This window comes from Callithrix jacchus, chromosome 12 (assembly GCF_049354715.1).
Source record: "Callithrix jacchus isolate 240 chromosome 12, calJac240_pri, whole genome shotgun sequence".
Lineage (NCBI taxonomy): Eukaryota > Metazoa > Chordata > Mammalia > Primates > Cebidae > Callithrix > Callithrix jacchus.
The window spans coordinates 13,003,955-13,018,077 of NC_133513.1; the positions used below are offsets into that span (position 1 = coordinate 13,003,955).

The 14,123-nt window shown below is 49.5% G+C and overlaps 1 protein-coding gene and 1 pseudogene across 15 annotated transcripts in view; both read left to right on the forward strand.

The window, feature by feature from the left end:
- The window catches only part of LOC103796577 (uncharacterized), a 196,163-nt gene that overhangs the window by 86,732 nt on the left and 95,308 nt on the right, over positions 1-14,123 (forward strand). For 4 of the 14 annotated variants that reach the window (XR_013524591.1, XM_078344632.1, XM_078344633.1 and 1 more), the window contains exons 5-10: positions 16-77; positions 603-769; positions 2,213-2,283; positions 4,348-4,567; positions 11,732-11,943; positions 13,840-14,028. The exons of 6 other annotated variants lie outside the window; for them this stretch is intronic. Coding sequence is in view for 6 of the 8 variants with exons in the window: in XM_078344632.1 (XP_078200758.1) it covers positions 16-77; positions 603-769; positions 2,213-2,283; positions 4,348-4,567; positions 11,732-11,943; positions 13,840-14,013 (906 nt within the window). In the remaining 2 variants the exon portion in view is untranslated. Of the gene's footprint in view, positions 1-15; positions 78-602; positions 770-2,209; positions 2,284-4,347; positions 4,568-11,731; positions 11,944-13,839; positions 14,029-14,123 lie in introns of those variants that run through there. 4 more of the 14 variants (XM_078344636.1, XM_078344637.1, XM_078344635.1 and 1 more) reach the window with 3 other exon arrangements.
- Positions 1-14,123, forward strand: part of LOC144576513 (ATP-binding cassette sub-family C member 6-like) — a 134,268-nt pseudogene that overhangs the window by 50,460 nt on the left and 69,685 nt on the right. The gene's annotated exons all lie outside the window — the stretch shown is intronic.

The window sequence follows — 14,123 nt, forward strand, 5'->3', positions numbered from 1 at the left end:
TTTTTCTCCCCACAGCGCTGTGCTCAAGCCTTGGACAGGGAGATGGCAGAGAGCAAGGCTGCCTACAAGCGGCACAGGTAGGTCATTGTGATGGATTTTTTTTCTTTTTGAGACTGAGTCTCTGTTGCTCAGGCTGGAGTGCAGTGGCAAAATCTCAGCTCACTGCAACCTCTACCTCCCGGGTTCAAGCAATTCTCTGCGTTAGGCTCCCGAGTAGATGGAATTAAAAGCACGTGCCACTCCGCCTGACTTTTTTGTATTTTCAGTAGAGACAGTTTCTCCATGTTGGTCAGGCTGGTCTCAAACTCCCGACCTCAGGTGATCTGCCCACCTCAGCCTCCCAAAGTGCTGGGATTGCAGGCATGAGCCACTGCACTCAGTTGTTATGGTCATTTTTAAGGATTTTTTTTTTTTTTTTCAAGATGAAGCTTTGACTGAGGCGGGTGGATTACCTGAGGTCAGCAGTTCAAGACCAGCCTGGCCAACATGGTGAAACCCCGTGTCAACAACAACAAAAAAAAAAAAAGATGAAGCTTTGAATGTCTAGTAAAGAACGTGGTGTTTTAATTCTTCTTCAAGTCAGTTCTTTCTCTGTCTTCTAGATGGAGAATGAGGAAAAAGAAGAGAGTGCCAGGGAGACACATGAGTGAGGAGCCAGCCCAGAAACGCCTGTGTCTGAAGAACGCTTTCTGGCGAGGTGGGAGCTCCCGTGAAGGCAGCCGCTTAGTTTCCGCTGCAGGACCCACACGCCCTGCTTCTCCTTTTGGGGGTGAGGGCTCAGGTGGGGTCATTGTCATGTTTCCTGGAAACACTTCCAAGCACTTGTGAAGAGAACAGTTGTCTCGCTGGGGGGCACGACCCCATTTTTCTCAGGTACCCTAGCTGAATGGCTCTTGGCTGGACCCGTGTGAATGGTGGAGCTCAGGCCCCTCCACTGACTGTGGACTTTGCCCCCCACTGACGTCTTGGTTACTTTTAACTGTGAAGATGAGCCTACAAGGCAAATGGGCCAGCTCCCCCTCCCACCTTGAGTCAGTGTGAAGGCTTTGTTTTTCTTTCCTTAGAGAAAAGTAACAACAATAGGATTTTAGAATGGGAGCTGGAAGTGCTGAGGAGAGCAGATATTTTCGCGCAGTGTCTTCATGGCTCAATAAAGCAGTACCTGAGATCTGCTTTAAGAAAAGAAGCATTTATTTGCACTTTTTGGAACTTCCTTCGTTCTTTTTGCTCATTTAAATTGTTTATTGTGAACTAGATAACTCCTTTAGTAAGCTAAATTTCTATGTAATCTTACTCCTGTAACATTTGAAGTGTGACCCTCAAACTTTCCGGTTGATTTCTTTCTTTCTTTTCTTTCCTTTTCTTTTTGAAAACCTCACTCTGTCACCCAGGCTGAAGTGCAGTGGTGCAGTTTTTGCTCACTGCAACCTCCGCCTCCTAAGTTCAAGCAATGCTCCTGCCTCGGCGTCCCAAGTGGCTGGGATTACATGTGCCTGCCACCATGCCTGACAAATGTTTCTTTTTGTGTTTTTAGTAGAGACAGAGTTTCACCATGTTGGTCAGGCTTGTCTGTAACTCTTGACCTCAAGTGATCTGCCCACCTCAGCCTTCCAAAGTTCCGGGATTAGAAGTGTGAGCCACCTCACCCGACCCCCATTTAATTCCTACAGCGCTTACCTTTTCTCATGACTGTTAGTCTCTTTATGTTCATTTCTGTTCATAAATATTGGCAATGCCTGGTGAGATGTGGAGGTTGGATTCACTATGAATCCACGGGATTTTAAATGCCCCGACAGCTGAAGAAAAGGAGCAGCGCCGCTCCTGTCCTGGGCCTGTAGCTGTTCTTCCCATCCACGGCTGTTTCTATTTGAATTTGGAGTCTGTGCTCACATGATGGGTGATTTCCTCTGATGTGTACTGGGAACCCCTGATTTAAAGCTCATTTCCAGCTGGTTAGAGCCCGACTTGTCCACAGCCTGTTGAGAGTTAAGCAAACCCCTGGACCAGGACTCTGCAGTATCTTCCTCAAGGCTCAGGCCCAGAGGGCACCAGGGTCCTCTGATGCATCTGGTCAGTTAACCCTGTGCCTCTGGTAAGGGACCTGAGTGTGGCAAAGAGAGTGAGATGGCAGCAAAAGGCATGGAGGGTTTCTTATTCTGCACAGAACATGCAAGCCAGATTTAGCTCCATTTCCTTCTCTTGCCCTTAGCAGATTCAGGACCTCATTCGGTTCCCATGAGGAACAGCAGCTGCGTCCCAAGTGAAATCACAGAGAAGACAAAGGTAAATGCTGGCGTCATTTTCACTCTGCCTGTATCAGGACACTGTAGTCTTTTCCTCCATCGTCCTCTCCTCGCCTGGCCTCTGCTCTATAGGTTCTGCGATACCTTTTCTGTCTGGAATTTTTAGAGCAAAATCTTTCCCATAAGCTTTCTGGCTTCTTCAGTCCCAGCTAGTCATCTTGGGTGGCACCTCCAGAAGCCATAAATGCTTAGGGACTGAGGGCTGAAGGGCTTTTACTGTTCTGTTTTCTGAAATACCATGAGGAATGCCCCTGACCTCCACTCTCGTAGGTCTCATGGCCCAGTGAATGCTGACTGATCTCTGTTACTCAAGGTGTTGTGGGGTCTATTTCTGATTGAAGTGGGGTTTTCTTTTATTTTGTTTGTTTTTATCTATAAGGTAGGTGAGTAACATTTGAAATATCTGCTGTATTCTCAGAAGTGATGAAAGTGAAAACTCATTAATCCAGCATTAATATGTGCTTTGTGCAATTCTGAATGCTCTTCGTCAAGGTCAATTCTGTAGTTCATCACAGTCCCATTCCTGTTGGTAACGGTGTTGTACAAAATCACCTTCACCCCCATTTGGTGGTGCCCCGATCTAACATCTAAGTGTCAGAGTTTCTGTATTTGTAGTAAAAAATATGCCTCGATTGTGAGTTAGTGAAAGTGAATGTAACCTGTTACCCACAGCGACAATTCCCAACCAAGGCCTTCCATGATGCGCAGCTCTGCTGGTTCTCGTGTGGCTTCTGTACCTTCAACAGCTGCCGAGTCCTGAGATTACACGTGATGGGAACTGTACACTAGAAATTAAACACGTTTCTAAAACTTGCTTTTTTGAGAATTTCCACCTCATTTTTCCCTGGACAAAAGTATTATTTCTGTCATAATGCACTTAAAATTTGTATTACCTGGGAGTTAAAAGAAATCTTCTGGCCATGCCTAACTGACTTGTGTATGTCGGACTGCTCTGACAGAAAACCCTCTCCCAGTTTTCCTGCTTCTCTTCAAGAATCCACATTTCCCCAGAGCCATCTGTGCTCATGGGGGGGACCCACATAGTGAAGAAGACCCTATGTCGAGAAGGGAATCAGAGGGAAAATGAGAGGGTCCTGCAGGGAGAGCTGGAATAGACTTCCACTCTGCCTCCTGCAAGCTCTGTGACCCTGGGCACGTGTTCTTCTTCCTTGGGGAGGCTCTATTTACTTAGATTTGGAGCAGGGTAGTCACGCTGACTTGCAGAGTTCTGAGAATCAGAGACAGAACATAAAAGGCCTGGAGAACATTCTCCTAAAAGAAGCTGTAACACATGTGTGGACAATGGGCTCTTCATGCCTCTCTTTTTTTTTTTTTTTTTTTTTTTTGAGACGGAGTTTCGCTCTTGTTACCCAGGCTGGAGTGCAATGGCGCAATCTCGGCTCACCGCAACCTCCGCCCCCTGGGTTCAGGCAATTCTCCTGCCTCAGCCTCCTGAGTAGCTGGGATTACAGGCACGCGCCACCATGCCCAGCTAATTTTTTGTAATTTTTAGTAGAGACGGGGTTTCACCATGTTGACCAGGATGGTCTTGATCTCTTGACCTCGTGATCCACCCGCCTCGGCCTCCCAAAGTGCTGGGATTACAGGCTTGAGCCACCGCGCCTGGCCCTTCATGCCTCTCTTACTCGCTATTTATCTGATGCCAAGAACATGCTCTGGTGATGGCGGTGAGGGAGGAATGAGGATGGACAGAGACACTCCTGTGTCTGAAACATGCTTCTTCCTTACTGCGCCATGACTCTGTCTTCCCTGGGGCAGGCCCCTAGCCTGCCTACATTTGCAGAGAGATGCAGTGGCATGCGGAGAAAACAGTTTGCCCCAACGACTCTTCTTCACTTCCCAGCTGTCAGTGGTACTTAGTGGAAGGGTGACTTCATGACACTGATGCTGCTGTTTTGAAACCTGGAGGATGGAAAGGTGCAAAAAACTATCAGCAGCAACATAAGTTGCAGTCTGTGTTGTTGGTGGTGGTTCTGTCTGTCAAATTAATACATGTGAAAACACTTCCTCCTTCTGCCCGCAGGTTAACATGGCTGCAGCACAGCGTCATCACTGCTCAGCATTGCCCTGCTCACCCTACCTCATGGCTGAACCTTCAGGACCACTGATGGCTTGCCCGTCACCTCCTCCATCTGGGTGTCATCTGGGAGCTCCACCATTCCCATCAGCTAAAGGTGTTCTGGGACCTCTGATAACTCCTCAACTCCAGTGTCCACTAGGACCTCTGCCAGCTTCGTCAGATGGTGAGCTTTCAAGACCACAGACACCTACACCCGCATGTCTTCTGGCTGCTTTACCACCTTCTTCAGCCAATGATTTTCTGAGCTTATACACAATTTCACCTGAGTGTCTATGCACACCTCTGCCAGCTTCGTCAGATGATGAGTTCTCGAGACCACAGACACCTACACCTGAATGTCTTCTGGCTGCTTTACCACCTTCTTCAGCCAATGATTTTCTGAGCTTATACACAATTCCACCTGAGTGTCTATGCACGCCTCTGCCAGCTTCGTCAGATGATGAGTTCTCGAGACCACAGACACCTACACCTGAATGTCTTCTGGCAGCTTTACCACCTTCTTCAGCCAATGATTTCCTTGGCTTATACACAATTCCACCTGAGTGTCTATGCACGCCTCTGCCAGCTTCATCAGATGATGAGTTCTCGAGACCACAGACACCTACACCTGAATGTCTTCTGGCAGCTTTACCACCTTCTTCAGCCAATGATTTCCTCGGCTTATACACAATTCCACCTGAGTGTCTATGCACACCGCTGCCAGCTTCGTCCGATGATGAGTTTTAGAGACTGCAGACACCTACAACCAAATGTCTTCTGGCTGCTTTACCACCTTCCTCAGCCAATGATTTTCTCGGCTTATACACAGTTCCACCCGAGTGTCTATGCACACCACTGCCACTGTCTACAGATGATGATCTTTGAAAACCACAGACAGCACCACTCAAGTGTCTTCTGGCACCTGTTCCACCTCTCCAGATGATAATCTTTGGAGACCACAGACACCACCACTCAAGTGTCTTCTGGCACCTGTACCACCTTCTCCAGATGATAATCTTTGGAGACCACAGACACCACCACTCAAGTGTCTTCTGGCACCTGTTCCACCTCTCCAGATGATACTTCAAGAACACAGACACCACCACTTGAGTGCCTTCCGGCATCTATACCACCTTCTCCAGATGATAATCTTTGGAGACCACAGACACCACCACTCAAGTGTCTTCTGGCACGTGTTCCACCTCTCCAGATGATGATACTTCAAGAACACAGACACCACCACTTGAGTGCCTTCCGGCATCTATACCACCTTCTCCGGATGATCATCTTTGGAGACCACAGACGCCACCACTCAAGTGTCTTCTGGCAACTCTACCACCTTCTCCGAATGATCATCTTCGGAGACCACAGACACCACCATTCAAGTGTCTTCTGGCATCTCTACCACCTTCTCCAGATGATCATCTTTGGAGACCACAGACGCCACCACTCAAGTGTCTTCTGGCATCTCTACCACCTTCTCCAGATGATCATCTTTGAAAACCACAGACGCCACCACTCAAGTGTCTTCTGGCAACTCTACCACCTTCTCCGAATGATCATCTTCGGAGACCACAGACACCACCACTCAAGTGTCTTCTGGCATCTCTACCACCTTCTCCAGATGATAATTTTTGGAAACCACAGACGCCACCACTCAAGTGTCTTCTGGCATCTCTACCACCTCCTCTGGTTGATAATCTTTGGAGACCACAGACACCACCACTCAAGTGTCTTCTGGCATCTCTGCCATCTTCTCCAGATGATCATCTTTGGAGACCACAGACACCACCACTCAAGTGTCTTCTGGCATCTCTGCCATCTTCTCCAGATGATCATCTTTGGAGACCACAGACACCACCACTCAAGTGTCTTCTGGCATCTCTACCACCTTCTCCCGATGATCATCTTTGGAGACCACAGACACCACCACTCAAGTGTCTTCTGGCGTCTCTACCACCTTCTCTAGATGATCATCTTTGAAAATTACAGACGCCACCACTCAAGTGCGTTTTGGCATCTCTACCACCTCCTCCGGTTGATAATCTTTGGAGACCACAGACACCACCACTCAAGTGTCTTCTGGCATCTCTACCACCTCCTCCGGTTGATAATCTTTGGAGACCACAGACACCACCACTCAAGTGTCTTCTGGCTTCTCTACCACCTTTTTTAGATGATCATCTTTGAAAACCACAGACGCCACCACTCGAGTATCTTCTGATACCTCTACCGTCGTCTCCAGCTGATTATTTTCTGAGACGACACACAGCTTCCATCCATTGTCTTCTGGGACCTCAACCACTTTCTCCAACTGAAAATTTTTGAGATTACAAGTAGCTCCACCATTTGAGTGTCCCCTTGGACCTCAGCTACCTATTTCAATAGAGTGTCTTCTGGTATCTCTTCACCTTCTCGATGATCTTCTGAGACCACAGACACCTCCACCTGAGTGTACTCTAGTTCCTCTCCCACCATCTTCAGCTGAAGATTTCCTAAGAAAATCTTCACGCGCACACCTCAACCTGAGTGTCCTCTGGTATCTCTACCACTCTCCAGCTGAAGATGTTCTGAGGCCTCGCACACCACCACTTGAGTGTTCTCTGATACCTCTGCCACCATCTCAAGCTGAAGACTTTCTGAGCCCACACACTCCTCCACCCGAGTGGAATCTGTTACCTTTACCATCTTCTACAGCTAATGACTTTCTGGCAGACCACAGGCAGCTCCACCACTTGAGCATTTTCTGGAACCTCAACTTCCTATTTCAGTCACGTGTCCTCTGGGACTTCAACCACCTACTTCACTCGAATGTCCTGTGCCACCTCAACCATCTTCTCCAAGTGCAGATTCTCTGAGACCACAGTCACCTCCTTCAGTCATGTGCTCTCTGGTGTCTCCACCATCTTCTCCAGCTGGTGATCTTCTGAAACCACAGACACCTCCAGCAATTGAGTGTCCTCTGAGACTTCCTTTATGTCTTCCAACTATTTGTTTTGTGGGACCTCTAGCACCTCCTCCAGCTGCACCTCCTATGGGACCTTATCTACCTCATCCAGGTGTCTGTCCTGAGGTACCTCAACCACCTCATCCATCTAGTCTGTCATGTGGGACCCCATCCACCTCATCCACCTGTCTATCCTGGAGGACCCCATCCACCTCATCCAGATGTCTGTCCTGGGGGACCCCATCCACCTCATCCACCTGTCTGTCCTGGAGAGCCCCATCCACCTCATCCATCTGTCTGTTTTGGAAGACCCCATCTACCTCGTCCAGGTGTCTGTCCTGGAGGACTTTATCCACCTCATCAATCTATCTGTCCTGGGGGACCCCATCCACCTTATCCACCTGTCTGTCCTTGAGGACCCCATTCACCTCATCCACCTGTCTGTCCTGGAGAGCCCCATCCACCTCATCAATCTATCTGTCCTGGGGGACCCCATCCACCTCATCCACCTGTCTGTCCTGGAGAGCCCCATCCACCTCATCCATCTGTCTGTCCTGGGGGACCCCATCCACCTCATCCATCTCTCTGTCCTGGGGGGCCCTATCCACCTCATCCAGCTCTCTTTCCTGGGGGACTTCATCTTCTTCCTCCAGCAGTGTGGCCTCTGGGACCTCAGCCTACTGTTCCATTTAGTGGCTACTGGCACCTCGGCCACCTTCTCTACCTTGGTGGCCTCCCTTAGCTATCACCTTCACATGAGTCTCCTCTAGGACCTAAAGAATCTCCTCATGACCTCTCAGCCCTCAGCCACCTCCTTCCTAGGTTTTCTCTCGTACTTCGACCACCTCCTTCACTTGGCTGACCTGCTGTCTCAACCGACACTCAACCTTCACCTGACTGTCCCCTTGGACTTTACCCCCTCCTCTAGTCATGTGGCCTCTGAGACCTCGACCAACACCTCTAAATGCACCACTTGATGTGATGATTTTAACGGTATAAAGTAATTTGTAAAAAAATTCATCTCTTCTTTTTTGAGTGAATAGAAAGAAACGGCACAGATGGTCCTGCAGGGCTTTGCAGTACAAGGTGACACTGGCTGAGATCCTGGTCACTTTTCTCAAGTTTCTGAGAGTACACAGTCGGTTGTAGTATTTCCTCATCATGAGTTTGGCAGCAGGTATCTCTTGTAGATAAAGACAGATTTTGTGTTTTTTGTGGGGACAGTCTCACTGTGTCACCCAGGCTGGAGTGCAGTGGTGCAATCCTGGCTCAGTGCAGCCTCCGTCTCCAGGGTTCAGGTGATCCTCCCACCTTAGCCTTCAGAGCAGCAGCTGGGACTACAGTCACGCACCACCAAATTTGGCTTCTTTTTATTTTTTAAATTTTGAGATGGAGTCTCACTCTGTTGCCAGGCTGCAGTGCAGTGGCACCATCTTGGCTGACTGCAACCTCTGCCTCTTAGGTTCAGGCAGTTCTCCCGCCTCTGCCTCCCAAGTAGCTGGGGCCACAGGTGCATGTCCCCATGCCCAACTAATTTTTTGTATTTGTAGCAGTGACAGTGTTTCACTATGTTGGCCAGGAGAGTCTTGATTTACTGATCTCTTGATCTGCTCGCCTTGCCCTTTGAAAGTGCTGGGATTACACACAGTAGCCACGGTGCCCAGCCTTCCTTTTTTTTTTTTTTCTTTTTATGGAGATGGAGTCTCGCTTTGCCACCAGGCTGGAGTGCAGTGGTGAGATCTCAGATCTCAGCTCACTGCAGTCTCTGCCTCCCGGGTTCAAGTGATTCTTCTGCCTCAGCCTCCTGAGTAGCTGAGACTACAGGTGCATACCATCACACCTGGCTAATTTTTGTATTTTTAGTAGAGACAGGGTCTCATCATATTGGCCAGGCTGGTGTTGAATTCCTGACCTCAGGTGATCCACCCATGTCGGCCTCAGAAAGTGCTGGGATTACAGGTGTGAGCCACCATGCCTTCTCTCTCTCTCTCTCTCTCTCCTTCTCTCTCTCTCTCTCTCTCTCTCTCTCTCTCTCTCTCTCTCTGTCTCTCTCTCTCTCTCCTCTCTGTTTTTAAAACTTTGTGTAGAGACTGTGTTTCACCGTGTTTCCCAGGCTGGTCTCAAACTTCTGGACTCATGCCATCTGCCAACTGAGGCCTTCCAAAGTGCTGAGATTACAGGCTTAAGCCACCAGCCCAGCCAGAGATTGTGTATAGAAGCCAGAAATAGCAGTTCTGCAGGTGTGCATCAAACCTGGGCCACATGGCCGACTCTGTGAGGGATGAGACCCGTCCCTGACTTGCAGGGCGTCCTGTCTTTTCCAGCAGAGAGATCCACACTAAAGGGCACAGAGCTTGTGACCACCCACCCACAATGGAAGCACAAGTGAAGGGACCCGGGGTGCAAAAGAAAGAGACCGAATCTCCTGAGAACAAGCAGGAGGCTGTGAAAGAGAAGACTGGAGCTGGTTGGTTTTCACTTGGGGGGTCTGTGTAACTCAGGTGGAGCTGGGAGGCTCCTGGCTGGGCAAGCAGTGTGAGCAGGAGCATGGAGACTGCATGAGGGCCCCATAGAGCTGCCGCGGGAGAGCTCAGAGGCCTGGTGTGCACAAGGAATTATGCCCCCAGCACTTCCTCAGTGCTCTACTGCCCTTAGTCCATTATCTCTAGGAATGATGATTCTTTCCCTGGGTGTGTGACGTCTCTGGATCAGGGTGAATGAATGCCTAGAGCTCTGGGAAATTTCACTTGGTTCTGTCAGGGGCCCTATCTCCCCTACTGTTTATGGTGCCAGGAGACTAACAGTGAGAATGTGTCTGGTTTAGTGGAGCTGCACCTTGGTGTTCAGAATCAGGTTGACTGGCAGAAAACTCAAAGCCCCCCAGCCTCCCACAGCAGTGGCCATTCTTTTCTGATTCTGATCCAGATGTTGAACTTGGGAGACAGTTACAACCTGGATCCCAATTCTGTCTGAAAGCAACAGAATAACATAATCTATACACTAGTGGGTGACTCTTGGCCCAGCCCAGTGTAATGAGACATAAATGAATGACCATGACCTCAGAAGCAAAAACAAAACAAAAAACAGAGCAACCAGTAGATGTTCTGGAGGGCCTGAGTTTGCCAGGTATCAACTGTGATCTGTAAAGTGAAATGAGATCGTCATCACCATGCAGGAAACATGAATGGAATAGAAAACTAACTGGAGACTCTAAACGTGTTTGGAAAGAGGCGCTACGTGTAAGTGGGGGCATGTTCTGCCTGGTGGGCTTTCCTGTCAGTCAAGGAATTGGGTGGGGACCTGGCTCTCCAGGGATCCATGCCTGCCTTCTGTTCTTCTGTGGAGCCGTCTTCCCATTTCCTGTGGGACGGGGGCAGCTGGGCAGGGACCAGGGTGCCCACTCTTGAGCGTCTCCCTGTTCTCAACTCAGTGCCACTTCCCTCCCCTCACTGTGTCATTGTCCCTGCATCTGAACGGGGGTGGGTGGCCTGCCCCTTTGATCAGCTTCCTCTTGTCTTTCATTTAGGTATCAGGTAAATTGTCACTTCCTCTTAGAAGTGTTTGCTGACCTCCGCCATTTTTATCAAATTCCTTCTTTATTATTTTTCTTCACAGGCCTCAGCATTTCTACCTGTGTTTCCTTTCTTTCTTTCTTTTTTTATTTAGAGACAGGGTCTCCTTCTCTTGCCCAAGCTGGAATGCAGTGGCACCCTCACGGCCACTGCAGCCTCCATCTCAGCCTCCCAGGTAGCTGGGAATATAGGCCAGCACCACCATCCCTGGCTAATTGTTGTATTTTTTTTTTTATTGATATAGGGTCTCATTTTGTTGTCCAGGCTGGTCTCAAACTCCCAGACTCAAGTGATCCTCCTGCCTTGGCCTCCCAAAATGCTGGGATTGCAGGCACAAGCCACTGCTTTCAGCCTTCCAGTGTTTTATTAGGAAAATATCGCAAACCTTCGGAAGAGCTGGATGGATGGACAGTGATCACCAGCATCCTCTCATACTCGGTTCTGCTATTAACAGTTTACCCCACTTGACTCATCGCCCCTCTCTCCACCTATCCAGCCTTACTTTTTTCCATGCAGTTCAAAGTAAGTTGTAGTCATTGATATATTTCACTTTAAATGTTTCAGCATGTGTTTCATTAAGCAGAGTGAAATGCGTGTATCTCCACAGTATGATTGGATGAGTTTCGACAGATGGATTCACCTGTGTGATCCATACCGCTGTCATAAGTCACAGCACTGCAATGTCCTAGAAAGTTTCCTCATGCCTAGTCATTTCCAGTTTTGAGATTTTCCCGTCGCTGCTGTGATGAGACTCTGGGGACCTCTTGCTGCCTGCTAGAAGCTTCCTCTCTGCCCGCATACCAGACTCTCCTTTCTCTGTCTCTTGCAGGAGCCTTGAACCTGGACAGTCCATGGCTGATGGTCTCTGTAGCTCACAGGTTGTACTGGCCACACAGAGCTGTGTTCCAAGCTGTCCTGGAGCTGACGCTGGGCAAGGCCTGGACCCTAAAGGACCTGGTGGTCAGTGTGGCCTGCAGCAGTCAGCGTCCCACCAGGGAAGGCAAGATCGAGATCTATACTCCAGCTACCACCTACCTCCAGGTGAGCAGTGTTAAGCCCCCCGCACTGCCTGGTTTCTGGCCACTGAGATCTTTTTCTGGTGAAGAGGCAGATAAAAGCTGAGGCCTGTGGGCCTATAGCAGCTCACAGATGTGTGAAGTTTGGCCCTCCCAGTCTCTACAGCTATGAGAGTTAGTTTTATTTCTCTCTCTCTCTTTCTTTCTTTCTTTCTTTCTTTCTTTCTCTTTTTCTTTTCTTTTCCTCTTCTCTTCTCTTCTCTTTCTTTTCTTTTCTTTTCTTTTTTCTGTGATGAGTTTTGCTCTTGTTGCTCAGGCTGGAGTGCATTGGTGTGATCTCGGCTCACCACAACCTCCACTTCCCGGGTTCAAGTGATTCTCCTGCCTCAGTCTCCTGAGTAGCTGGGATTACAGGCTTGCAGCACCACGCCTGGCTAATTTTGTATTTTTAGTAGAGATGGAGTTTCTCCATGTTTGTCAGGCTGCTCTCAAACTCCTGACCTCAGGTGATCCTCCCGCCTTGGCTTCCCAAAGTGCCGGGATTATAGGTGTGAGCCACAACGCCCGGCCTCAGAGTTAGTTCTTAGGTGATGTAGGAAAGTAGACTGAAAAAAGAAAATCAGATTTCCCATATCACTGCTTAGCAGCTGACGGGGAGAGAAATGAAATAGGAAAGAAAGTCGAACCGTACTTTGGAAACAGGTGGACAGACATTCGGCTTTTGCCAAAAAAACCAGAGTGGAAAATTCTAGGACATAAGTCGGTTTTATGCTGACTACTGACTATCAGAAAGTTGCTTCACTGCAGGCCTTTGGTGCAGAAGAAAGAATAGGTTTGGGAGGAAACCCTTGAGTGTCATCCGTAGGGCTGAGGGAGCCTGGTGCATGGACAGTCCCCCTGTACTGGGTGATGCATGGAGGTGGGGAAGGTCCAGGCCTGACGGGGCTCATCCGAGGGCAGCAGAGGGCCCTCTGAGGCCGGGCTGGGTGGCATCAGGGTGGAGTCAAGGGTGGTGGTAATCTTAAGGACCATGAGGTGGCCTCTGTGTACTGGAGGGTGCCAAGACAGGAGCTCAAGGTGCAGGCAACCAGCCAACTCCCATCCTTCACCCAACTGGAGGTCATGGCAGCCCAGCCCACGGTGGTGGCAGTGGAGGTACCAGCAAGTGATCAAATCCTGGAAATGTCGGATTTGCTGATGGATTGGCAGTGAGGAGAGAGTAACGAAAAGGAAATAAATAGCTTGGAGGTTTTGGCATCTGGTGGGATGGAAGCGCCATTGAAGGAAATGGGGAAGTTGGCTGTGGGGAACCAAGGGTCAGTGACATGAGACAAGGTGGTGCGAAGTTCTGGTACTGAGTTGGAGGCTCAGCCATGCCCAAACCCTGTCTTGTCCCTGCCACTTCTCCCTATGAGTCCCCTGAGTTGTATGAATGAGGGATGGCAGCCAGGAGGGCACCAACTACCGTGCAGGACTTGTGCCAAGTGGTGGCTGCAAGTGGCCTACCTCCCCAGACCCGAAACGAGCCAGGTCACACCCGGCTCTTCCTAGGACTCCCGAAGGCCACAGTGATGGTGCTGGGAGAGAAGGCCATTTGTCAGTGTGTGCCCTTCAGGGTACAGGCATGCTGGCTACTAGTAATAGCAGCCCAGCGAGATCAGATTCCCAAACTGAAGAGGAGAGAAGGAAGGTATATCTGCTCAGGGTTGGGGCAACAAGAGAAGTTTTGTTTTTTTTTTTCTTAAGACCCTGTAGAGAAAACTAGCCTCCATGTACCAGTCAGGTTAGGCCTCACAGAAATGGCATGAAGGGGTTTTGAGGCATGAGTAGGAGTTCACCAAGTAGGAAAGAGATGGAAGGGTATCCCAGGGGAAGGAAATAGGGTGATCAAAGGCCTTGGTCCTCCTCCCCCTGATTGCAGGTTTCCATGGTGATGGTCTTGGCACAGAGCCTCTTCCACAGCTGGAGCAAACTCGAGTCAGCCTGGAACACAGCAGTGGAGGGTGAGATCCATGCTGAGAACAGCTGGGGCCGTAAGATCCTGCACTGCTGGTTGAAAGGCCCCCAGCGGGAGCTCAACCTTACAGCAGCCTAGAGGCGTCTGGAGCAGGTGAGAACCTGGGAGGCCCGTGTAGTCAAGACACCAACCAGTCTCTCACCTGGCTGTCCTGCGTCTCACCTTGCTTGGGATAGAAAAGGGCTTTG